At 41.0% G+C, this 25,150-nt stretch overlaps 2 protein-coding genes across 8 annotated transcripts; both read right to left on the reverse strand.

Annotated features, from left to right (window-relative positions):
• CREBZF (CREB/ATF bZIP transcription factor) lies at positions 1,739-7,236 on the reverse strand. Of its 7 annotated transcripts, XM_013979210.2 has the most exons (5): positions 5,863-7,236; positions 5,568-5,645; positions 4,426-4,494; positions 3,699-3,809; positions 1,739-2,664 (listed from the first exon to the last, which is right to left on the reverse strand). In XM_013979210.2, exons 1-2 carry the CDS (start codon positions 6,921-6,923, stop codon positions 5,630-5,632), a joined length of 1,077 nt encoding a protein of 358 aa, XP_013834664.1. In that variant the 5' UTR covers positions 6,924-7,236; the 3' UTR covers positions 1,739-2,664; positions 3,699-3,809; positions 4,426-4,494; positions 5,568-5,629. The 7 variants fall into 7 exon arrangements, with proteins under 7 accessions (XP_013834664.1, XP_005667254.1, XP_013834663.1 ...); XM_005667197.3 differs by lacking the exon at positions 3,699-3,809; XM_013979209.2 differs by having other exon boundaries at positions 1,796-3,809.
• On the reverse strand, positions 18,404-23,666 carry CCDC89 (coiled-coil domain containing 89). The gene has a single exon (XM_003129723.4). The coding sequence runs from the start codon at positions 21,086-21,088 to the stop codon at positions 19,973-19,975; it is 1,116 nt and encodes a 371-aa protein (XP_003129771.1). The 5' UTR covers positions 21,089-23,666; the 3' UTR covers positions 18,404-19,972.

Below are 25,150 nucleotides of genomic sequence, written 5' to 3' on the forward strand. Positions count from 1 at the left end.
GGGTCACCAATAAAATTCAAATCCATGCATATTAACAGAGCTACACAAATGTTCTAAACACCAAGTAACTTGGTTTTTAAATCAGATTAACTAAAAATTAAGCAATATTTTCAACAAAACAAATTTGGGGTCAATAAAACTATAAAAAATTATTAAACACTGTGAACTGGTTTCTTTTTAAAAAGTAGGGGAAGTAATTCTAAGAAATCTTGAAAGGTGAAAAAACTAAGAATAAAAACTATTATCAGGAGTTCCTGTCGTGGCGCAGTGGTTAACGAATCCGACTAGGAACCATGAGGTTGTGGGTTCGGTCCCTGCCCTTGCTCAGTGGGTTAACGATCCGGCGTTGCCATGAGCTGTGGTGTAGGGTGCAGACGCGACTCCGATCCCACGTTGCTGTGGCTCTGGCGTAGGCCGGTGGCTACAGCTCCAATTCAACCCCTAGCCTGGGAACCTCCATATGCCGCGGGAGCGGCCCAAGAAATAGCAACAACAATAACAACAAAAGACAAAAAAAAAAAAAAACCAAAACACTATTATCAGTAACCAAAGCAATGAAAAAGGCAACTTTCTATTAACCTGTATCTTTTAAAATTTGTTTTCTCAAATGTTACAGATTTATGTTGCTAATGATAAAGTAATTTACTTTCTGAATAAAATTTATCTCCAGTTTAACTCTTCTGTACTTCATTTTTTTATTTATTTATTTGTTTTGTCTTTTTGCCATTTCTTGGGCCACACCCAGGGCATATGGAGGTTCCCAGGCTAGGGGTCTAATCGGAGCCATAGCCACCAACCTACGCCAGAGCCACAGCAACGCGGGATCCGAGCCACGTCTGTGACCTACAACTACAGCTCATGGCAACGCCGGATCCTTAACCCACTGAGCAAGGCCAGGGACCGGACCCGCAACCTCATGGTTCCTAGTCGGATTCGTTAACCACTGAGCCACGACGACGGGAGCTCCTAACTCTTCTGTACTTTAAAACTGAATGTAAATGACCACTTGGAGTCTAGCTCAGAGGTCTGAGGTCAGTCTGGTATTATAAGACAGATGGGAGCAACTGGCAGAGACAGTATTAAGTAAGGGAGTATTAAGGTATTCAAGTATGTGAAAAATACTGTGGCAGCTAAGCAAAACTTTCAAATGGAAGAACTCCCCTTTCTGAATCCCTACCTTAGATGGTAACTACCTGGTTTCTGAAGAAAAAAACAGCACAAACAGTACAGTAAAATATAAAAATTTAACCATCTGGGAATATCTCAAAACTCTACTGACAGCCTGGGGAAAACAAACTAAACACATGAAAATACAACCTATTCATTAATCATCAGATTATTTAGTTTAAAATTCTGATTAAATTAGTAAGAACTTAAAGTATACCTCCAAAATGCTGAATTAGGTAATAAAATATTTTAAAAGATAATGAGTTATTATCAATGAATTATCCACTCTGTTCTAGCAAAGCAATAGTTATGGTCCCCAAATAGCTCACACTTTAGGAGCATCCATCAGTCACTTAAGTATAATCCACTGGGAATGCTCTTTGCTGCCTGGCATGAGAGGTAGTGAATTACAAGAAACTGAGTGGATTTGATAAATTTAGTAAATATCAAACTGTAGTTATTATGATGAATCATTCTGTAAAGAAAAGAAATAAAAGCCTATCTACTGCCCCTTCCCACTTCTATCATCTGCACATTCACAAATGAGTCAGTAAGATAAAATGACTAAGTCTAGGCCAGGTGAAAGAATGTATTAACATAATCCAACAAAAATGAAATAAAAAGACCAGAGTTTTGAGTGTTTTTTCACACTTGTAATGAGCTGCAAAAATGTTTTCAATTAAGTAAAACAACCATATTCCATGAAAAAAGCCCATATCATCCAGAATACTAAAGCCCTTACATACTAGAGAAATTTTAATATAAAACCACAGAAACTAGTATACCATTCATTAGAAGCCTCAAAATATTTTTTAGAAGTCCTCACAGAAAGCTCAAGCCAAAAACCTCAGAATCCAAACATCTTGGCATTACTCTGAATTGCAATTAACTACCCACACATTCTCATAATCAATGTTTTCAAAGATATACAGACAAATCAGTGCATCTACTTAAAAAGACTACTCTTTACATTAACTTTTATATTCCTCACAGCAAGGTGTCTGTACTTAAGATTAGCTCTCATGTTCCAGGAAATAAATACAAACTCATGATATGCCTCGTGATCACTGATGGCCTGTTTATGTAATTCTACTCCACTAAATCTAAATCCATAGAATGTGCTCTTGATTACGTAAAGAATCTAATATTCCTTGATGAAATACTACCATCTCTTCAAAGGTTACAATTTTTAAAAGGTATGCAAAGAACTGAGTTATCACTCCCGTGAAAGACAAAAAAGTATAATTTTGTTCCAAAATTAACTTAGTCTCATGTATTTCTATTAAGTCTTTCAAGGATTCCAGAGAATCTTTTCATATCTCCATTTCTGGAAAGTGAAATCAGTATAGAAGTAATTTGGGAACTTGAAAATGGCATTCATTTTTTCAGCAGATGCCAAATATTTGACCGACATGGCTCCCACAATTACTTTGTTACCATCAGTCCAGTCAGTTAACAGGTTGTAGGAAAAGATTCGTTTTTGCAGACACTGCTAAGCTGTTTAAAGAGAAGAGAGAGAGATTAATTTAGTGATTATAAAATGCACAAAAATTTAAAATATTTCGAACACTTTTTGTTGGATTATATCATGTGTGACTACATTTTAACAAACGTGGACTTTTAGTTAGGTTTGGTCAAGGAAGTGCAGAAACATCAAGTCAATATGATAGAAATAGTAGGTCAATATGATGTGTTAGTTCAATTAATGTATGAATTCCTATCACCACCAGAAGACAAATATTAAAAGCTACCACTTTACTCTAGTTCTTTCTGTATCATTTTGCCACAGAGGCACAATTAGGACAAAAATTAAAAAATTAAAAAAGACTCCCCAAACACTAAATTGCTTTCATCCATTACATAGAGCCAAACCTGAAAATTTCTAAACCATCCACATTAGAAATGGCCTTTATCCAACTACTAATCATTCAAAACACAATTTTCTAAAAATAGTAAGACAACAGGTTCATATTAATCATAATTTTTTAATTAACAAGTAGTGAATAGGACACTTTAAGATATTGTTTACTACATACTGAAATAAACAGATCCGTTGTAAATTCAGAAACCCAAACATTTACAGTAAAATGTGCTTACACATAAATATGACCAAATTCATTTAAAGCCCCTGATAGGTCCTAAGTACATGCAATACCATGTAAAAACAAGACCATGACGCTGATGTAAAAAATGACAAAATCACTAAGTCACCAAAATTAGAAAAAAAAAAAAACGAATGAAATGGAAACTAAGAAAAGACAGTTGAAACATAAGGAACCTAACAAAGCAGCTTTTAAAATATTCGATACTAATCTCCATTTTCAAAAGTTCTTAATCAAGTATTTCCAAAAACTGCCATTTATAAAATGACATTCTAAAAATCTAGACTTGGAATTTCAAAGCATCCCAATTCAGAAAGCTTTGCTACTGTTTCTCCCCAGCCCCAAACTTCAAATAATGCAGGAAAATCATTGACGTTAGGAAGAAAATACTCCAAGGGAATGGGATAATTTTTAGAAAAACGCACTTACTGCTTCCAGAACCTTTAAAGACCCACAGCATTAACAACAATCATTTTTCCTATTTTCATCCATTATTTTCCAATGTCATGTTAGAGATGAATAAATTCTTTGAGCCCATAACTGAAAGATCAACAAACCTGGTTTTATTATGACACCGTATTTTTGTCATTGGTACTGCACAAAATTATATACAAAGAAATATATACAAAATGTTCAAGTATTAATTAAATTTCAATTCAAGGCTTCTGTTTCAAAAAGCTACATTTAACATATTCCATAATGATAGCACAAATTAGTCATTTCAAATAATTTTTCCAACTACTTTTGGTTTTTATATATATATATATAATTCAGTAGGCACTAAAAACCCATGCAGCTGCATTGTGAGGGGCCTGCTCCTGCACTTACGTATAAGCAGGTTCGTCACTCCAGGTTGTGAGTTTGGCTACTATCCGTTCATGCTCAAGTGCAGTAGATGATTTTACAAAATATGCTGTAATGCACTGGAAACCAGAGACCAAGTTAGGTCTCAAATTGTATTATCTAGCAAGAAAACATTTACAGTTGTGCAAGAACAAGATTCCATTTTCATAACCAAGTAACAACAAAATAAAACATATTATGTGTAAGATAACTTACATCTTTGGACTGCTGGAAAATACTTTTTAATTATGAACATTTTAAAATAAAAGCAGAAGCCCTGACATTACCTCTTTTTCCTCATTTCTTATACTACCTTTTAAAATAAAGCAGGAAATGTGGCCAGCAGCTGGTCCCGTCTCTTCTGCCCCAACAGCTGTATCCACTTTAGCACAAAGAAAAACAAGGATGCTAAATACGTATATACTTTATCAAACAGTGATGTTTCACAAAGAATTTCTTAATGCCTCTTACACTGAAGGACATGGTGACTCAATCCATACAACTGGACAATAGAGTACTTCAAGGGAAGACTATGTCCCAACTTTGGGAAAAGTGTCAATTGTGTCATTAGGTAGCCAGAACCACTCAATTTCAAAACTTATTTTTAAATAGGTCAAAGACTTAAAATATGGAAAATAAGATTCTTTGTGAAACCTCACTTTACACGTTTTCATTCACATTTCATAACCGTCAATAGCTAATCATACATAAATTTAACCTAAAATTTTAGTACAACAAAAATAAAGGTGTTCAACAATTTATTCATACTCAGTGATAGGATAATCACTGTGCTGGTCCTCAAAGAGACATTCCATTGACCATGCTTATTCCCCCTTCAATTAACCAACACAGGAGTCTGATGTGCACATTAATTTCCAATTTCTCTAATGGTGATATAAAAACCTATAATCTGAATAGACTGTATGTCTAGACCTAAGAAAACTAAAAGGCATTCTTGATTATTCAAGAGATTTCTGTTATCTCCGGCAAAATAACTATCACATTTGTGCATGCCCCAAGTACTTATTGTCAACCTCTGAAAAGTTGCTCTAAAATTGGAATTCCAATTTGCACCTTGTACAACTCGGAACTTCCATTCAACTTCACCTGTGTCACTGTCTCCAAACTGTATCTCTATTAGCAGCTTTCAGTGTACAGTTGGAACCGATGTCATCCAAGGCCATGTCCACACTGGGGACAGAAGAGCTAGGTACACGCAAGTCTGAACAAGGGGACACATTAACAGCTATTTCAACCAGAAGAAGCATCTTGAATACATTACTGACCAGCACAAGTCTGTTTCCAGGGTGGACAGGGCCCAAATTAGATTCCCCTCCCACCTTCCAAAAAAGAAAAAAAAAAAAAATCACACACACACACACGAATTGAGATGTTGCCCATTAAAGTAGACTAAGCAGCAGAGCATGAGCGTTACGTGAAGAGATGGATCCTTACCAGGTTGTGAGGCGGGAACGACTGTTCTGTAACCCCTACAACGGAGCCTGGCAGGAAGGAAATCACCTAAAAAAGAAACTGTCAGAGAGATTTAATAGTCACATGTTATCATTAGGAGTTGGTTACAGTGTCACATTCATGCTTTTAGCTAAACACTTAAAGATTCAATATTACTTTTTTTTTTTTTTCCTCCTCTGAAATGTGTCCAGTGAAGATGTCCCACTAAGGTGTTTTACATGGTGTAAGGGAGTTGAAAGGGGTAAACGCGGATAAAGAGCAGATTACTTGACCCTACATTTTAAGAGAAGACGACGCCTTCCGGGCGCACGCTGAGCAGAACTCCACCGACACCTTATCCTTGTCCACATGAAGACACACTCCTCCGGCTGAGTCGTCCTCTTCCAGCAGGTCCTGCTGCTGCTTTCCCACCGGCAGCGCGTAGTCATGGTCCCCGGCGGGCGAGTCTCTGAAGAGCGAGGTGGTCAGCCGCAGTCCCACGCCGCTCAGCCGGCTCAGCAAGCGAGCCAGTCCGGTCTCGTTGGCTAAGACGGCCCGTAGGTAGCGACTCTCCTCCTGCAGTGCTTGGACGCGCTTGCCCAGCTCCCGATTCTCGGCCCGCAGCTCCTGGTTCTCGGCTGCCAGACCCCGGACTCGGCTCTCCAGCCCCATCACGTACTCCTTCTTCTTCAGCCGATTCAGACGAGCGGCCGCCGCCGCCGCCTTCCGGGGACTCTTTGTCGCCGCCTGGTTGTTGTCGTTGCCGCCGCTGCTGCCGCCGCCGCCTCCGGGGGACTTTCTCCGCCTCTTTTCGCCGCCGCCAGTGTCACTGCCGCTGCTGCAGCCGCCGATGCCGTTTAGCAGCCTCTGCAGCAGGTCAGAAAAGCGCTGCATCTCAGCGGCCGCGGCCTCGTCGTCGTCGTCCCCTCGCCACAGGCCACCGCTCTCCGAGCCTCCGCCGGACGAGGAGAGAGGCCCGGGCGAGCTGAGCCCGGGCTCCAGGTGCCAGTCTGGCTGCCGGGGGTCCAGCAGATCCGCCAGTTCCAGCCCGGACAGAAAGTCCATGTCCTCCGTTTCGTCCCCGGGGACGCTGGCGACCGCCTCCTCCTCCATCTCCTCGGGCGAGGGCGCGCGCACGGCCACGCCGCCGCGGCCCCCCCTCCCGGCCTCCGACTCGCCCTCGTTTCCGCGAGGCTGTTTGCGGCCAGGAGATCCGGCCGCCGCCGTCCCCTCGTCCTCCGCCGCCGCCCGGCTCAGGTCCGGGGGCAGCGAGAAGGTCGCGGCCGGCGCCGGGCTCTCGCTGCGGGTTGGGGAGTCGCTGCCCGAGGCCGCCAGCAGTTTGGTCAGGCTATGCCTCATGGGGCCCGGCAGCGGGCCCACGTAGGCCCCGGCCCCTCAGACCGGGCCTCGCGGGTCCCAAGGACCCAGAGCAGGTTGCCGGGGTGCAGGCCAGAACGAAGTGAAGGGGAAGGTCGGAGTCACCTCCCGCCCCCACTTGGCTGGTCGACCCCCCGCGCTGCGGCGGGGGGGGAGGGACGGGAGATCGGAGCGGCGAGGCCCAACGATGACTCGACCGCGCCACCCAGACAACGGCCTGGCCGGAAGTCGGTCGATCTCGGCCCGGCCCCTCCCACCACATTTCCCGCTCCACCAGGGCCTGGTATCGCGAGAGTTCTGTGAGGTCGAGAGTAGGAGTAACTCCAGATTTCCAGTGATGTCATAGTAACAGAGGCAAAAATAACAACAAACCTAGGATTTATCTAAGGAGTGGCCACTCCTCTGGGCCCTCAAGTCTCAGTCCCTGTATTCTAGCTTCCATCTGCAGTAAAACCACTGTCATTCGAAATGATCTTTTAGATACACCAAATTTATGAATTTAAAATTATCCTGATGATCAGATTCTTCTTGAAAATTATTCTTTTCTCCTTTCGTTATAACATGTGATTTTTTTCAAACACAGAATACTGGAAGAAAAGAGAGGTAAATAAGTCTTTCATATATAATTTAATTTTTCCAAGTTTTTATTTTAAAAATTTCCAAATATACAATATGTGAATATGTATGTAAAAGAATATTGCAGTATATACTCTAATTGAACACTACTACCCAATACTCAGACTTAACAGTTCAACAATTGTCCTTTTGTCAAATGTGCTTTATCTGTATGTAAAGGTTGGTAAAAACAATTTTTCTTTTTTGCAGAATCATCCCAAAGTTGCAGATAAGACATACTCCCAGAATTTCATACTTTCTCAGAATTTTTCATCTATATTTGAACATTAATTCTTCCAGATAACTTTATAACATTTTCCAAGTTCAAAAATAAGCTGGAATTTTCGTGGAAGTTGCATTAAATTTATTAATTTATTTTTCCCAGTTACTTTATGCATTTTTTGCTACTAGACTAGATTATTTCTTCTTTTATATTTTCTAAATGGTTATCATTGCTACATAGGAAAGCTGTTGATTTTTTTTGTTAAATTCTTAACTGATTCACCCACTGAACTTCCTTGATAGTTTTTATTTTTAGCTTATTCATTCAAATTTCCCTGGTAGACAATCATATCACCTTATTGTACATAATGACAATTTTGCCATCTTCTTTGCAATACTCACTTCATTGTACTGACTAATAATGAAATAGCACTTCCAAATTGATGTTAAATAATGCTTTTAATAACTAACTTCTGTGTCTTATTCCTAACTTGAACAGGAACACCTGTAGTGTCTAGCTGTTGATTTGAGATGGATGTTCTTACCAGGTTATACTCAGTTGTAGGAAATAGAAACCAATTCAAGTATTTTAAGCAGAAAAAGATGTAATGGAGAGAAGGTGCTTACAAAGTAACTGGAAGAACTAGAGGAGGGGCATTAGGCTGGGTGATCAAGAATGCCTCTCAGTATAGGGTGGCCAAACAGGCCTGACAGGGAGCAGCTATTTCTGCCCCAGTTGGGAACGTTGTCAATAGAAAGCTGGAATGTTGGCCTCAAGAATGCTGCTGCTGCCAGTACTATTGACCCCATGTATTAATTATCTATTTCTGCCTGACGAGCTACTCAAGACCTTGAAACAACAATAAATATTTGCTTACCTAGTTAGGGCTTAAAATAACAATAAACATTATCTCTCACAGTTTCTGTTGGTCAGAAATTTGTATGTACCTTGACTATGCAGTCTAGCTCTGGAATTCTCATGGTCTTCAGGAAGAATTTGGCTGGAACTGGTGTCATCTGAAGGCTTAGCTGGGACTAGAGGATCCACTTCCAAGGTGGCTGACAAGTTGGTCCTGGGGGAAGCTCAGTTCTTTCTCTGTGTGGGCCTTTCTCCAGGCTGTGCGAGTGTCTACACTGGCTTCCCCCAGAATGAATCACCCAAGAGACCAAGGAAGCAACAGCAATGTCTTTTATGATCTACCATTGGAAATCACTTACGATCACTTCTGTAGAATTCCCTTGATCACACCAATCAGACTTTACTCACTGTGGAAGGATATGAACACTAGGAAAAAGAATCATTAAGTGCTATCTTGGTGGCTGGCTACCATATCTCAAAAAAATAGTGAGTGAATGGACAGCTACTTGAAAAAGAATGAAATTAGAACATTCTCTAACACCATAGTCAAAAATAAACGAAATGGATTAAAGACCTTTATGTAAGATCAGAAACCATAACATTCCCAGAGGAGAACATAGGGGGAACACTCAGTGACATAGATTGTAGCAATATTTTTTTGGATCTGTCTCCTAGGGCAAAAGAAATAAAAGCATAACAAACAAACAAAAGCAAATGGGACATAATTAAACTTAAAAGCTTTTGCACAGCAAAGGAAACCATTGACAAAACAAAAAGAAAACTATTTGAAAATGATACGACAAAAAAGGGGCTAATATCCAAAATATTTGCAAATGATATGACAAATAAGGGTCTAATATCCAAAATATTTAAACACCTCATACAACTCAATATCAAAAACAAACAACACAGTTAAAAAATGGGCAAAAGAGGTGAATAGGCATGTCCCCAAGAAGACATACAGATGGCCAAGAGGCACAAGAGAAGACGCTCAGTACCACTAATCATTAAAGAAATGCAAATAAAAACCACGATATATTACCTCACACGATCAGAATGATGATCATTAAGAATTCCACAAATAACAAATGTTGCAGAGGATGTGGAGAAAAGGAAACCCTTGTACATTGTGAGTGGGAATGTAAATTGGTGCAGCCACTACGGAAAACAGTGTAGAGGTTCCTCAAAAAACTGAAAACAGGGAGTTCCCGTGGTGGTGCGGTGGTTAAGGAATCCAACTAGGAAACATGAGGTTGTGGGTTTGATCCCTGGCCTTGCTCAGTGGGTTAAGGATCCGGCGTTGCTGTGAGCTGTGGCTGTAGGTCACAGACACTGCTCGGATCTGGCATTGCTGTGGCTCTGGTGTAGGTTGGCGGCTACAGCTCCGATTGGACCCCTAGCCTGGGAACCTCCATATGCTGCGGAGAGCGGCCCTAGAAAAGGCAAAAAGACAAAAAAAAAAAAAAAAAACAAAAACAAAAACAAAACAAACCTGAAAACAGAATTACCATATGATCTGGGTGTGTCCCCCTAAAATCTCACTAATTGGAAAGGATGTATACTCCCCAATGTTCATAGCAGTGCTATTTATAATAGCCAAGATATGGAAGCAACACAAATGTCCATTAACAGATGAATGGATAAAAAAGATGTGGTATATACATATAATGAAATAATAGCCATTAAAAATAATGAAATTCTGCCATTTGCAACAGTGGGGATGGACCTAGAGAATATTATGCTTAGTGAAATAAGTCAGGTGGAGAAAAATAAATACTATGTGTTATCACTTATATGTAGCATTTAAAAAATAAAACAAACGTGTATATAATAAAACAGAAACAGACTTACAGATATAGAAAACAAACTAGTGGTTACCAGTGGGGAGAGGGCAGTGGGAAGGAGGACCGTGAGAGAGATATGGGATTAAGAGATACAAACTGCTATGTATAAAATAGATAAGCAGCAAGGATATACTGTATAGCACAGGGAAATATAGCTATGGTTTTGTAACAACTTTAAATGGAGTAAAATCCATAAAAATATTGAATCACTATGCTGTACACCTGAAACTAATATGATATCGTAAATCACCTATACTTCAATAACAAATAAATAAATAAAACTAGTAAATGAATACTAGGATGTTGTTGCAGAAAAACCCAATGTCCCCAAGACTGTGCTTGGCAGCAAGAAGAGCCAAAGCAGGGAGAAAGGATGGCTGTCTAATTTGCAGCTTCCAAATATAACTACAGGGAAATCTGGCAAATATGGTTTGATCTGCGGTTTCTTTTGTTTTAGCTTTTCCATTTCTGCAATACTGAAAAGCACATTAAAAACACATTAGGGGAGTTCCCGTCGTGGCACAGTGGTTAACGAATCCGACTAGGAACCATGAGGTTGCGGGTTCTATCCCTGGCCTTGCTCAGTGGGTTAACGATCCAGCGTTGCTGTGAGCTGTGGTGTAGGTTGCAGACGCGGCTCAGATCCCACGTTGCTGTGGCTCTGGCGTAGGCCGGTGGCTATGGCTCCAATTGGACCCCTAGCCTGGGAATCTCCACATGCCGCGGGAGCGGCCCGAGAAATAGCAAAAAGACAAAAAAAAAAAAAAAAAAACACACATTAGGGAGTGCCTGTTGTGGCTCAGTAGGTTAAGAACCCAACAGGGTGTACATGAAGATGTGGGTTCAATCCCTGGCCTCATTCAGTGGGTTAAGAATTGCAACGAGCTGCAGCGTAGGATGCAGAAGCAGCTCCATTTCAACCTCTGGCTCAGGAACTTCCATATGCCGTAGACACAGCCATAAATAGAAAAAAGAAAAAGAAAAGAAAAGAATACATTAAAAGAGGGATTGAAATAGATGATGAGTACCAATCTATCAAATGCTTTACAAAGACCATGACATAATTGTACTCCATCACCAATACATACATTTATTAGATTTTCCATAGCAGAGAGTTGGAGTAGAGATGGTGGGGAATGCAGCTAAATCAGGGTTGGGGTTTTGCTAAATGAATACAGCAGAACAAGAGTGCTACAGAGGCTGGAGTGCTCACTTTAACACAGTTTACTTGTGCATTCATGAAGTATAATCTGTAAAGGGTAGGAAATAAGATCATGAAAAGATTTTACAATTGGATGAAAATTGAAGACTCAAAAGACTGACAGTATCTAGGGTATTGTAGGATTATGTTTACAAGCACTACATAATTGCATGGATTATATGCAATTCTCTGTGTACTAGCTATATTTCCATTTCTTTCGTCTCAAAAAAAGCATTTCTACACTTGATCTTAGCCAAAAGGCCGAGAAGCAATTTAAAAAAAAAGCATTTCTGAATGCAAATGAATGAGTTATAGTATTATGGGCTGGAATCGGATTTATTTTATTTTAAAATGACCAACATTGGTAACCAACTAAAATAGTAAGAAATCACTGGTATGCCACCCAACTAATCAAGCCCCACAATTGTTGACCCTGAAGCTGACACTTGCTGCTTTGGTGGGGAAAGGGACCACAGGTGTAGAAGCTTGGGCATTAGAGATTTGGAAGGATAGGAGCAAAGCTTTTTATGTTCTGATGGAAAGGACTCCACTTCTCAGGTGGGAAAGTGTCTTCTCTCTCACCCACGGGCACCCCTGAACCAGAACTTGGTTAAGCTCATTGCCAGTTTCTAACCACTTCTCTTCCTCCCTCCTTCACAAACATCAGATCTCTATTAACTTTTTAAATATCGAAAATCTGCAGTCATATACAGAGCTACAGAAAAGAATATGCTGAATCCCTATATACTCCTTCTCCAAATTTAAGAATTATCAAAATTTGCCACACTGCTTCATCCACTTGCCCCCTTTTTTTTGAAGTATTTCAAAGTAAAAATCATTGACATCATGTCATTTGATCCTTACACATGTCAGCATACATTTTTAAGTGTAAGTTCATCTTTTTCTGTAACCACAATGTCCTGATTGCACCTAGTCAGTTGTTATGCATTTCTTGGTATCATTTAACCCAAGTCAATATTCAATTGTCGCAAAAATTTCTAACTACAGATGGCTTGATGGAATGAGGATCCAAACAATGCGATACATTCTTTATATCTCTCAAACCTCTTTTACTCTAGGACAGCATCCCTCTACCCCTTGTCACCAGTCCATTTGATTTTTTGAAGAAGCCAGATCAGTTGTCCTGTTGAGTATCACTTATTCTATATTTGTCTGTTTGCTTTCTCTGAATGCTGCTTTACTTCCCCCTGCCCCCAGCTCCATCATTCCTATAAGCAGAAGTTAATTCTCAGGGCTTAGTTAGCTTAAGGTTCAACATTTTTGGCCAGACTACTTCCTAGGAGGCACTGCTCTGTATGGTGCATCACATGGGGAAGCATGTAGTGTCTATCTTTGCTGGTTTTAGTGAAGCTAAGATTGATTGATGTTTTCAAATGGGGACAGCGAAATTCTCCATTAACTTTTCTCCTAATGGTTTCATCTAATGATGATCGGTGCCTGAATAATTATTTCACTGGGCTTTTATTATCTGGGGTTCTTCAGTAAAAAAACACATTTATCTCACCATGTAGGGGCCATTTTGTTACCCTGAAATAAAGGGACTAGAAAAATGTAGGATAAATGCTCCCTTACTGAAAGTTCTAGCTCTCTGATTTCTTCTTCACCCAGTAAGATCTTATAAATAAGGTCACCCAGGAAGTGACATGATTTTAATCTAGGCAGTCTGATGCCAACACACCCCTTCACTCCCTGCACTAATACCTTGGCTAGTCTGCCCATCATAGATCTAGATTTCTTGAAGGGCCTAGTGAAAGGATTTGAGTGGAGATGGGGCGTGGGGAGGATTGAGCCAGATTATGCAGGCTCAGATTTCTGACCCAGAACCCGGGAGGTAAATATGGATGTGTAATTGGATTAATCAAGCCACAGAGTCTCTTGTTAGAGTCTACCGTGACTGCTTATTCTGCAGCCCTGGATGGTGTGACTATTGTGAAAGCAGTTTTCATGCCAAGAGCAGGAAGAGCTGTAACGGCTTCCAAGCTACTCTACTTTCATGTTTTCCTCATCTCTTCTCTGGGACAATTCTCACACATTCTGCAGGCTTTAACTTAAATGCCACTTCTAGGACAAGCTTTCCCTAACCTTTCCCTAAACTCTGCCATGCACTCCCATGTCATCCTAACCTTCAGCATTTTCTCCCCACCCACCGGGATGCTGATTCAGCGAGGATAAAGTTTCCAGGACTGAACACAGTGCCTAGCTGATAACAGGCTCTCAGTAAACATTTGTTACACTAATGAGATATGTTAAATGACAATTATTAATTAAAATTTAATGATCAGAAAGGCTTGGCCTGGAAGAACAAACAAAAAGGGAGTTCCTGTTGTGGCACAGTAGAAACAAATCTGGCTAGTATCCATGAGGATGTGGGTTTGATCCTTGGCCTTGCTGAGTGGGTTAAGGATCCGGCATTGCTGTGGCTGTGGTGGTAGGCCGGCAGCTGCAGCTCCGATTCAATTCCTAGCTGGGGAACTTCCATATGCTGCAGATGTGGCCCTAAAAAGAAGAGAGGGGAAAAAAATGAATAGCAGAATGGCTTGGCCTGCCCTACCTTTATTTTTTTTTTTAATTTTATTTTATTTTTTGGTCTGTGAGGGCAAAACAACAAAAAACCAATACTCAAAGCCTGAAAATTTGAATATATGAGAAAATAGGCCTTCCTAAAAGTTAAAATTTAAGTCTCCCATGGACATGTGAATATCCATGAGAAAAGTTAATACCTTTAAATCTTTAAATTTAGGAGAGAAATAGTAATCATTAGGAGGCATTCCTAAGGGCAGAAAAAGATACTGTCATCAGCTGTACATTGTTGAACATTCATGAAAGCGGCAGCTTCCAGCTGAACGGCCTGACCCAGTTCTGTCAAGCCATGTTTGGCTCTGTGTAAAATATGTCTTATCTACTCAGTTCTTGGGGCAAGAAAAATCTGTAGGTTTTTTGAGTCATCTACACAGAAATAGAGCTGACTAGGAAGCAGTTATGTGGAAGATTCTTTTTTGTTTTTAATTTTATTAAATTTTCAAAGAGGTGATGTATTCACATGATTCAAGGGGCAAATGATACACAATGGAAACATCGCGAAGTTTCCTTCCCAATCCTCACCCTATCCATCCCTGTCTCCACTCCTCCATAGCACTAAGAAACACTTTTCTTAGTAATTATTTTTTCCAATATTTATTTATAGCTGGGAGTACATAAATAAGTAAGAATTTACATTCTTAGACCCCTCTCATTCTCTACCCCTTACACAAAGGTAACATATAACATTCTTTTTTTTTTTTTGTCTTTTTAGGGCCTCACCTGCGGCATATGGAGGCTCCAGGCGAGGGGGCGAATCGGAACTGTTGCTGCCGGCCTACACCACAGCCACAGCAACACCAGATCTGAGCCTCATCTGCGAGCTACACCACAGCTCACGGCAACGCTGGATCCTTAACCCCCTGAGCGAGGCCAGGGATCGAACCCGCAACCTCATGGTTCCTAGTCGGATTTGTTTCCGCTGCGCCACAACGGAAACTCCCACATATAACATATTCTGCAAGCCGTTTGTTTTTTCTCCCTGCATATGTCCTGGAGATACTTCTGTATCAATACACAGAGAGCTTCCCTCCCTCCGTCCCTTCCCTCCCTTGTATTCGCAATGTATCCCACAGTTTATTCAAAATTTAATAGGTTCCTTACTGATGGTATGTAGAGTGTTTCCAATCTTTTGCTATTACAAACAATTATGTAATGGTCATCTTAAACATGAAAGAGAAGATTGAAACTCGTGCATGTAAGAGTGGATTCGAGTATCAAATAGGGACGGTCTGGCAAAGAGCTAAGACAAGTCCTTTTGTTGAACCGAGGAATGAGGAGGGTGTGGAAGGGGTACCATGGTTAGTTGAATATGTAGTGAATGATCAGGGAGGTCTGTTCCAAAGGAAAACTTCTTTCTTGAATTAGTTTTTTCCAAACGGGATAAATATCAGGTTTGAAAAGAACAATGCCAAGTAGGGAGACTCAGTTGTAGAGCTCTAGGGTCTTTAATAAGATGTTGTTAGTGTTTGGAAACTAGCATCCAGTTTGTCCTTAGGGAGATGGACAAATGATTAGAAAAGCCCATTTCTGGCCACTTCCCAAAATCTCAGCAACTTTTTTTAAGAGATGGAGAATTGAGAGAGAGACTCCCACCTGATAAGACCACTGCTGGTGGTCCACCCAACATCCACCTCCATTCTCGTGGGCAAAGCCCTACCTTTGTTAGGTCGCTGCATCTAGTATATGCCATAGAAAGTCGCCTCATTCCCAACCAAGGGCACATCCTGATTGAAGTCAGTCATGGTTGCAACACTGTCCATGAAGATGTTTGATTGACGTATTTGCATATGACCTGATTTTGGCCAATGACAGCAGAGTCAATGGTCAGCTTTTGAGAGAGCAGTTAAGGTCATGGTCCTCGTTCCTTTATTCATGGGCCAAGAGGTGGTATCTCAAATGCCCAGTTTTCTTGGTCTTACCATAGTGGGGAGCACAGCACCACTCCTGCCTTGACCCAGGCACAGCCACTCCTCGAGTATCTGAGTCAAGGAGGGTTGGAGAGAACAGCAAGCAGGTGCTCCTTCAAACAATGTTTAACTTCAATATAGAGGAATTGGGGAGAAATTGATATTCTTTAATACTTTGTTTACCAGAAACAAATTAATTTTCACTAAGTGAAACAGTATTGTGAAAACGTCAACCAGTCACTTTTCATTTTTCCTGTAGTTTTTCATTTCCTAGTTCTCTTTCATGGCTTTGTGTGTTTGTTTTTTGAACCAGACAAGTTCCTTACGGGAACACTGAATGGCTTACAATGTAGGTAACACAATAGATCACACTTATCAGCTACACAGCACTACTTACACATTATTTGGTTTTAGAATCTCTGTTCTATTGATTTTCATTTTAGGGTTACTGCTCATGGATGATGTCACAGATAAATCCACCAGGAATATCGGTCTGCTTTGTTATGTTTTTTACATTTCCCCCCAAAGGCAGTAATTTGGAGATCGTGGATTTATACATTGACGAAACATCACTGTATAGCATCCTGCCCACAAGGATGCAGGTTTGATGCCTGGCTTCACTCAGCGGGTTATGGATCCAGAGTTGCCACAGCTGCAGTTTAGGTCACGGATGAGGCTCAAATCCCATATTGCTGTGGCTGTGGTGTGGGCCCGCAGCTGCAGCTCTGATTCGACCCCTAACCTTGGAATTTCCATATGCTGCAGGTACAGCTGTAAATAAAATAAAATAAATAAAAACATGGAGCCCTTTGCCATACAATTATTAAGAATCTCAAGGCAGCGGCAGTAGGACCAAGTGTGGGGTCCCTGTGCAGGTGGCAAACCCATGAAGCCAGACCTGCCCAAGGGGCTTGGTTTCAATTCTCTCCTTCCACCCCAAAGCTCCTTGGCTTTGGGCAAGTCACCCTCTCTGAGTCTCACTATTTTCACCTATAAAATAGTTAATTGAACCTCTCTTTAAGAGTTGGCATGAAAGTGACACGAAAAGCAGTGGACACATGATAGGTGCACATTGCTCTTACTTTCCTAATCTGTTGTGCGATCTTTTCCTCAGCTAACCTCTAGGCATCCATCTGTGACCGTCTATTCTCATTACCACTTTCTAGTATCTTTCAAAGGGGTATTAGAGTGAACATTATGAAATGACCCGTTTCTAATCATTGTGAACTACAAAGTGCCAACTCGGTATGGCTCAAACTAGCACAAACCCTCAGCATGCCTCTGAACAGTGCCATCCTCAGACCTAGGCCACTGAGACCCTTTTTTGCGCCTACGCTTTAGGGGCCGTGCACCCCTGTCCCCCATCTTATCCACCCCCATGCTCTTCCAGAGGTACCCTTCTCCACCTAGCAGAGTTCCAGAGGGCAATCGTCTACCAGCCCACACTCTGTACACAGACCCCAGAATTCCCTGCCCAGATGACTGCTTCCAGGATGCCCTTGACCTCTGCACAGGAGTCACTTCTTCCTCCTCCCTTGCACAAAAATTGAGTAAGAGGGACGACCCTTCCAGTCGTTTGGGTCTAGTGGTGGGAGTTTCCTCAGGCCAGTGCTAGTAGAAGTTGGGGAGATGATATTGCGCCTGCGCACCAGGCTCTTCGCCATACAGCCCAATCTGCGTGGCAGGGGGGGGGGGCATATCTGTGGTTCCTGTTTTCCAGCTTGCCGACTCTTCTCGCCTCTCCCTGCAAAATATGGGGCCCGCTGGCTTTCGAGGGTCCTTTTATTCTGTCCACAGTTTTATCTGTAGACATGCTTCTCAGCACCGCTTCCCAACGACTTACGGTTTTGCCAAATGTGCTGGACATTTTAGAAAACCTCTGTGACTTTCTACATGATGCTATCGCAATCCTTTCTCCCTTTTCTCCACCTGATGAAATTCTAGTTATTTAAGAACCAGCTTATATATCAAGTGCTGTGTTAGTCATTCCTGGCAATCCTACCATCCCAACCCTGACCCCCAGCCGTTTAGCAGGTGTGTGTGTGTTTCAGCCATAGTGACTCATAACACCCCTGGTTGAAAACACATTACACTGTATGTGATTGCTTTTTGGCCCCTCGTCTAGACTATGTGGGTGCTGCTCCAGGGCAGAAAACATCCTTCTTTAGGCTTATTCTCAGCACCCACCCTTAGAGCTTGGTACTCAGTAGACAGTCAATAAATCTTTCATTTATTGTCATCAAAATCCCAGCTCCCTAGTGAGCAAGTGGCCTTGAACAAATTACTGAATCTCAGTTTCTTCTTTTAAATAAAAATGAACACAATTACTTTCTTCAGGGGTCCTAAAAATTAGACAAAACAATACATCCAAAGTGCTGGTGTTGGGGGGCGGGGAAACAAAGTGCGTCAGCACAATGATAACTAGTAGGAACTCAATGGTCTATAATTAAATTAGCTCCTATATTCTGATTCTTGGTAACATGTAAGAGGAAGTAAGTAGTCCTTTCAAGCCAGCAACGTGGATCTTTGACATCCGTATTTAATACCACCATTTTAATAGAACCATGAGAAAACAGGTTCTACAAATTGTCTTAGATAATGCTTAAAATTGTGTATTAAAAAAGTACCAAGTAATATTTTTTAATAAATCCAAATCATTAGGTAACTCTGGGCACTCTTGGCACCAAGTGGGTGAAAAAAATATGTTGCAATATATTTTGAGAAGTATTCATCATATGCCTCTATATCAACTAAATACAGAGAAATAAGGAAGCATAAAGTGTATTTTTATAACTACCTCTTTAAGAACTTTGTATAAAACAAGTTTTTATAACGACTATTTAAGTATTTCTCAACAATGCTGTAAGTATACAGATACACATTCCACTTAGATGTTTTTCTTTAAAAAAGAAACAATTGCAAGAAAATATGCTCATAGAAAAAAAGCAATCGCTGTGTGTTGCTATATATATCATATGCAGTCTGCTATGACTTGTTATTCCATATTGGAGACCTCTATTAGCATATGTGCAATATTAAATGAAACTACTGATAATTTGCTTTTTTGCACCTCAAATTCTAATTTTTATTAAGGAAAAAAACCAAAAAAATGGCATGTGGTCTAAGCATTCTGGAAAAATTAAAATGGGTTGATTTTACTTATTTGAATCTTATTGCTCATGTAGAATGATTATAATAAAGTTTGCCTAGTTTAGAACTTAATGAACTCAATCTTTCTCTTCCAAGCCAGTATAAATCAAATAAAATCAAAAGGGTATTGCCATAAAGCAGGTAAAGTGAGCAACTCTTTGGCCAGTTACAAAATCAGTCGCTTTTCTGCAGGTTATCTATGCTACTATGGGAGACTCCAAGCTTATCTATTTACAAGGGCTTATTAAGCTATTTTTATTCTCACAATAGCACATCCCAACTAGGCACTTTTAAGATTCACTTACATCCATAAGCACTGCTAATTTAAAAACTTAGGATATCTGAGGTTGAGAATGAAAAATGTATGGGGGAGGTGGAGATATTGACAGCAAACTTACGAAGATTTTAAAGACACAGAAAGAAATTTGGTAAATATAGTGTATTCTAGGTGGTGGCACTAAAATTAGTGTTATCCTTACAATAGCAACAACATCACAGTAAAGTAGCTTTTCTTTGAGGGGTCTTTTGTACTTGAAAGTATAATAAATGGAATACCATCTTTACTCTTGCCATTATGCTAAGGCACAAATACTTGAAGTCTAAGTGAGAGGCCAGAGGAAGCAGAAGCTTCCTTATGGAAAGAGATGGCGAAGTTTGGCATTGAGCTCTCTCTCTTTGCTTAAGAGATCCAGGCTGTGCCTTTTGAAGGCTTCAGACTGCAGCCTGAGTTCATCATAGGCCTTCTGGATCCCATCCACCCTGCGCTGAAGCTCCCGAACTCTCAAGTTACTGTCCACGGCCACTGCCTCTTGTTCAAACCGCTCCACTGCGTGCCTCCTGGCCACATCTGCTGTCTCCAGCTTATCCTCAAGCTGGCGTATCTCTGCTTGCTTGTTCTGGAGCACCTTGCCCCTCTCCATGGACAACTGCAATAGCTCCTCTTTCTCACGACTGACGGTCTGCAGCCTGGCCTGCAGCTCCTGGTTCAGTAGGCTGTGTGCCTGCTCGGCCTTGGCCATCTGCTCCGTGGCCTGCTGGTGCTGCTGCTTGAGGCTCTGCAGCTGGCTGCGCAGCTGCTCGGTCTCCCTGGCGTGGGCGCAGGCCTGCTGGCTCTGCAGCTTCAGCAGCTCCTTCTCTCGGGCCTGCGCCTGGCAAGCATCCTGAGCACTCCGCTGTTTCAGAGTCTCCAGCTCCTTGGCCAGGGCCTCGCTCTGGGCGGTGAGCTGAGCTACTTTGACCTCCTGGTCCTTCAAAGCCTGGCTGAAGAGGTGGTCATTCTCCAGCCTCAGCTTCTCGTTCTCCTCTCTCAGCTTGATGTTCTGATTCTTGTGTTCATCCTTGAAGCGGATCATCAACTCGTGGTTGGCTGCCAGGGTCATAAAGCGTTCCTCCAGCTTCTCGGCATGCTCACTCTTGGCTTTCAGCTTCTCGGCCTCCAGCATCCTCTTCTCCTCCAGTTCTGCGTTGAGCAGCTCCAGGACCTGGCAGCGCTCCAGGGCTTCGTCTGACCTCCGCTTCAGGATGCAGATGAGCTGGGATTGCTCCTGGATGCGGGAGCAAAGCATCGCCTTCTCACCCTTCTCCTCCTCGGACAGTCCCCGGAGGTTTGCCAAGGCTTCCCTCAGACCATCCAGTTCCTTAAACTCCAGTCCCTCCTCTTCCTGGTTTTCGAGCTTTTTGTTTTGCTTTTCTAATAGTTTTTCAGCAGATGGGGCGTCCATCCCGAGAGCTGTCTCTTCCTGAGGCATCTGCAGGTACTATCCTGCACTATCGGGCCGATTACTCACGGTTCCCCTCTCCAGATTTCAAAAGCCACAGCGTTGCTAGGGGCTCCTGGCACTCCTTAGCATTTCACCCAGTAAGGACCCCTGTGATTGGTGGACAGGTCTGCAGAATGCTGTGAAGTAACAACAGGGGAGCCCAGAACCAATGTGGTCAGGCTATGCTCGCCTTTCTGACCAATCAGAGCTCTCAGCTCACAACCCAGGGTCTGGCCTGTGTTATGCAGAGATGCCAACCCCTCTGGACTTACAGCCGGCATAGGGGGAAGAAACCTGACGCCACCTGCTTTCTTGCGAGAGTAAACAAATCCAGCAGCCATGACATATCCCTCTACCCGCTCTCCGCTTCAGTGGTCATGAGAGTAGAGTCCGGTCTGTGGAAACGGCTGGCTCCTTAAAAAATATGCCATCTATAAATACAAAGCAGCAGTATTGCTCCTGAGAGCGAAAATTATAAATGGCTGAGGGTGTACCTGTAGTGTTTAAGACAGCTCAGTGAAAGAGCAAAGCCCAGTAGTAGCTCTTTTGTTTCCCCTTGCATTGGCCCCCAGCCGAGAATACATTTTATTAGATATTCGGTATGTCCTGTTTTGCTCATTAACACAATAGGATCACAAAGGGAAGCTTAACGGATAATGTTGGTGTGATGAACATTGCAACCAACAACAACAACAAAGATTCAAGTGAGGCTTACTTTACTTACACCAAAGGCAATTACAGATGGGTTATATAGTTAAATGTAAAGAGTAAAATAAAAACAAAATATTAAAAATGGAAACTAGAGGAAAATAAAGGGAAGCATTAAAGCTTCGTGTGAGAAGTCTTTCTTAGCTTAAATATTATGTAAGAGATGAAAAAGGCAAAGCTTACTTTGACTTAGCTGAACATCAAAAGTTGGATATAATTTTTAAAAATTATGTGGTTCTGAGGTCTCTCCAGCCTCTTCTTCCTCTGGATCTGCCTGGCATTTTACTCCCTAGCCCAACCCTAGCTGACCAGCTCTCTGGCCCTGCCTATAGGTGTCTGTTCTGCCTGGAATGCTTTTTCCCACCTTGCCCCTGTCACTTTAGTAATTTACTCAGCATTTTATGCTTGGTTAAGAATCATCTCCTCTGTGAAGCCATTCCTGGCCCCTACATATTCATTTGACCACTCACCTCTGTTAGTGCTGCCATTCTAGCCTATTTGTACTTCTAACAGAGCATGTGAAAGCTTTACTGCACTGTTTATTCGCCTGCCTCCCCCTTTTAAACCCCAAGATCCTTAAAGGCAGGGACTGGGTCTATTTTGTTCCTGACGACTAGATCTGTGCCTTGGGGAGATTCATATAAACATGTGCTGAATGGACACTGAGGGCAAAAATCAAATTGACAAAAACACCTACCATAAATATGACAGACGATAGATTTATCTTTTTATAAAGAGCCTGTATAAATTATTAAAGCATTAACAGCTTAAAAGAGAAGTGAACAATTACATTCACAGATGAGAGGAGACAAAGGGCTGGGAATTGAACCCCATGGTGATCCAATAAATACAAGTTTAAACTAGATATCACTTCTTCTCTCCACCTAATCAAAAATTTCCCCCTTATTTTAAGATGACTCAGGTCAGGTAAGGGTATAATGAAATAGGTTCTCTCTTTTACTGAAAGTCAATTGATACCATGTTTTGAGAATTTAAAACAGCTCTATGCTTTTGGAACTAATGATTGTCCTTCTAGGGAGATCTTTGCTCAGGAAATACTCTGAAAGAAAACATTTTGCTCAGAGAGTGGTTTATAACAACTAAGAATTGAAAACCAAAATGTCCAAAAAAGGGAAAATGTTAAAAAAAGTGTATTTTCATATAATAGAATATTATGTAGACATTAAACATTATCTGTTTAAAGGTAATTTAATGGCATGGAGATGCTTGTGTTAGATAACTGAAAAGAGCAAGATAAAAAAGTTAAAATTCAGAACAATGTTAGTAATGTGAAAACTTAAGGACAGGGTAAAGAGCTGGCTTTTTCTGTGTCACAGTTTCTGGTGGTCAGACTCAATTTCTCAAGTCTTTACGATAAGAAAAAAGCCTAGGGTGTTGTTATAGATGGATGGATTTTTAAATACTTCAGATTTCACTTGAAGCAAAATAGAACTGAAAGAAGAGTTTGAGAGTCTCCCTTGGTCCCAAAGATTAGGATCTCTTGTCCCAAATCCTGAATCTCTCGTCTACACAGGAAAAGCAAGGCTGAGGACTAGGGAAATCTTCTGAATTAAAATTTTAATAACAACTTAAATTGTAGGATATTTAGGGTTTATGAAAGTGGGTTCCAAGACTTTAAAAAATAGAATGAAACTTATTTTTAATTTCTCCATCACATCTCTTCTTCACTTTTCCTTACATTTCAAGCTTCATATACTGAAATGGAACTTGCAAAACTGAGGCAAGTGACTAGAAAGTGAGAACAGTTTTCTTCAACTATATGCAAATGACATGATATAGGAAACCCTAAGGATTCCACACAAAAACTACTCAATCTGACAAACTAATTCAGCAAAGTACCAGGATACAAGATTAATGTTCAGAAATCAGCTATATTTTTGTATACTAACCATTAAATATCAAAAAAGGAATGTAAAAAAAAAATCACCCCCCCCAAAAAAATACCTAGGAATAAACCTGACCAAGGAGGTGAAAGATATACACTGAAAACTATAAAGCATTAGTAAAGGAATTTAAAGATTCAAAGAAATGCAAAGATATGCTCTTGGATTGGAAAAATCAATATTGTTAAAATGGCCATACTATCCAAAGCACTCTTCAGATTTAATGCAATCCCTATCAAATTACCCATACCATTTTTCACAGAATTAGAACAACTGGAAAATTTATATGGAACCATAAAAGACCCAGAACTGTCATAGCAATCCTGAGGTGGGTGTGGGGGGCAAGGCAGGAGGGAGTGCCTTTGTGCTGCATCAGGTTAACCGAACCAGCTTTGTCACTGCAGCAGCTCAGATCACTGCTGTGGTGTGGGCTTGATCCCTGGCCCAGGAACTTCTACATGCCTTGGATGCAGTGACCAAACCAAAAAAAAATCAAAAAACAAAAAACCCACAAGGCAAGAGGCGTAACTCTCCCAGACCTCAGACAATATTACAGGGCCACAGTAATCAAAACAGTGTGTTATTTGTACAAAGCCATCTGTTCCATATGGCTCATTGGAACAGAATATAGAGCTCAGAAATAAACCCAGACACTTACAGGTCAATTAATCTTTGACAAAGAATGTAAAATGGGAAAATAACAGTCTCTTCAGCAAGTTGTACTGGGAAAATTTGACAGCTGCATGTAAATCAGTGAAACTGGAACACGCCCTCATACCAGGCACAAAAATAAACTCAAAATGGCTTAAAGACTTAAACATAAGACATGCTACCATAAAACTCTTAGATGAGAACATGGGCAAAGCATTCTCTGATATAAATCATAGCAATGTTTTATTAGGTCAGTCTTCCCAGGCAATAGAAATAAAAACAGAAATAAACAAATGGGACCTAATCAAGCTTAAAGCTTTTGCACAGCAAAGGAAAGCATAAATGGAATGAAAAGACAACCTACACAGTGGGAGAAAGTAGGTGCAAATGATGTGACCGACATGGACTTAATTTCTAAAATACACAAGTAGCTCAAACAACTAAATAACAAAAACAAACAAACAATCCAATTGACAATTGGGCAGAAGACCTGAATAGACATTTTTTCAAAGAAGACACAGGGATGGCCAACAGGAACAGGACAAGACATTCAGTATCACTAATCATTATAGAAATGCAAATAAAAACTGCAGTGAGGTACCAACTCACACTAGTCAGAAAGGTCATTAATAATAAGTCTACAAATAACAAATGCTGGAGAGGGTGTGAAGAAAAGAGAACCCTCTTACACTCTTGGTGGGAATGTACATTAGTACAACCACTATGGAAAATAGTATGGTGATTCCTCAGAAAACTAAATATAGAACCACCATATGATCCAGCAATC

Source organism: Sus scrofa, chromosome 9 (genome assembly GCF_000003025.6).
Source record: "Sus scrofa isolate TJ Tabasco breed Duroc chromosome 9, Sscrofa11.1, whole genome shotgun sequence".
Classification (NCBI taxonomy): Eukaryota; Metazoa; Chordata; class Mammalia; order Artiodactyla; family Suidae; genus Sus; species Sus scrofa.

Bases quoted from the DNA above. Each gene is read 5' to 3' on its own strand.
- CREBZF (XM_005667197.3), bottom strand. From the start codon at position 6,923: ATGAGGCATAGCCTGACCAAACTGCTGGCGGCCTCGGGCAGCGACTCC.
- CCDC89 (XM_003129723.4), bottom strand. From the start codon at position 21,088: ATGCCTCAGGAAGAGACAGCTCTCGGGATGGACGCCCCATCTGCTGAA.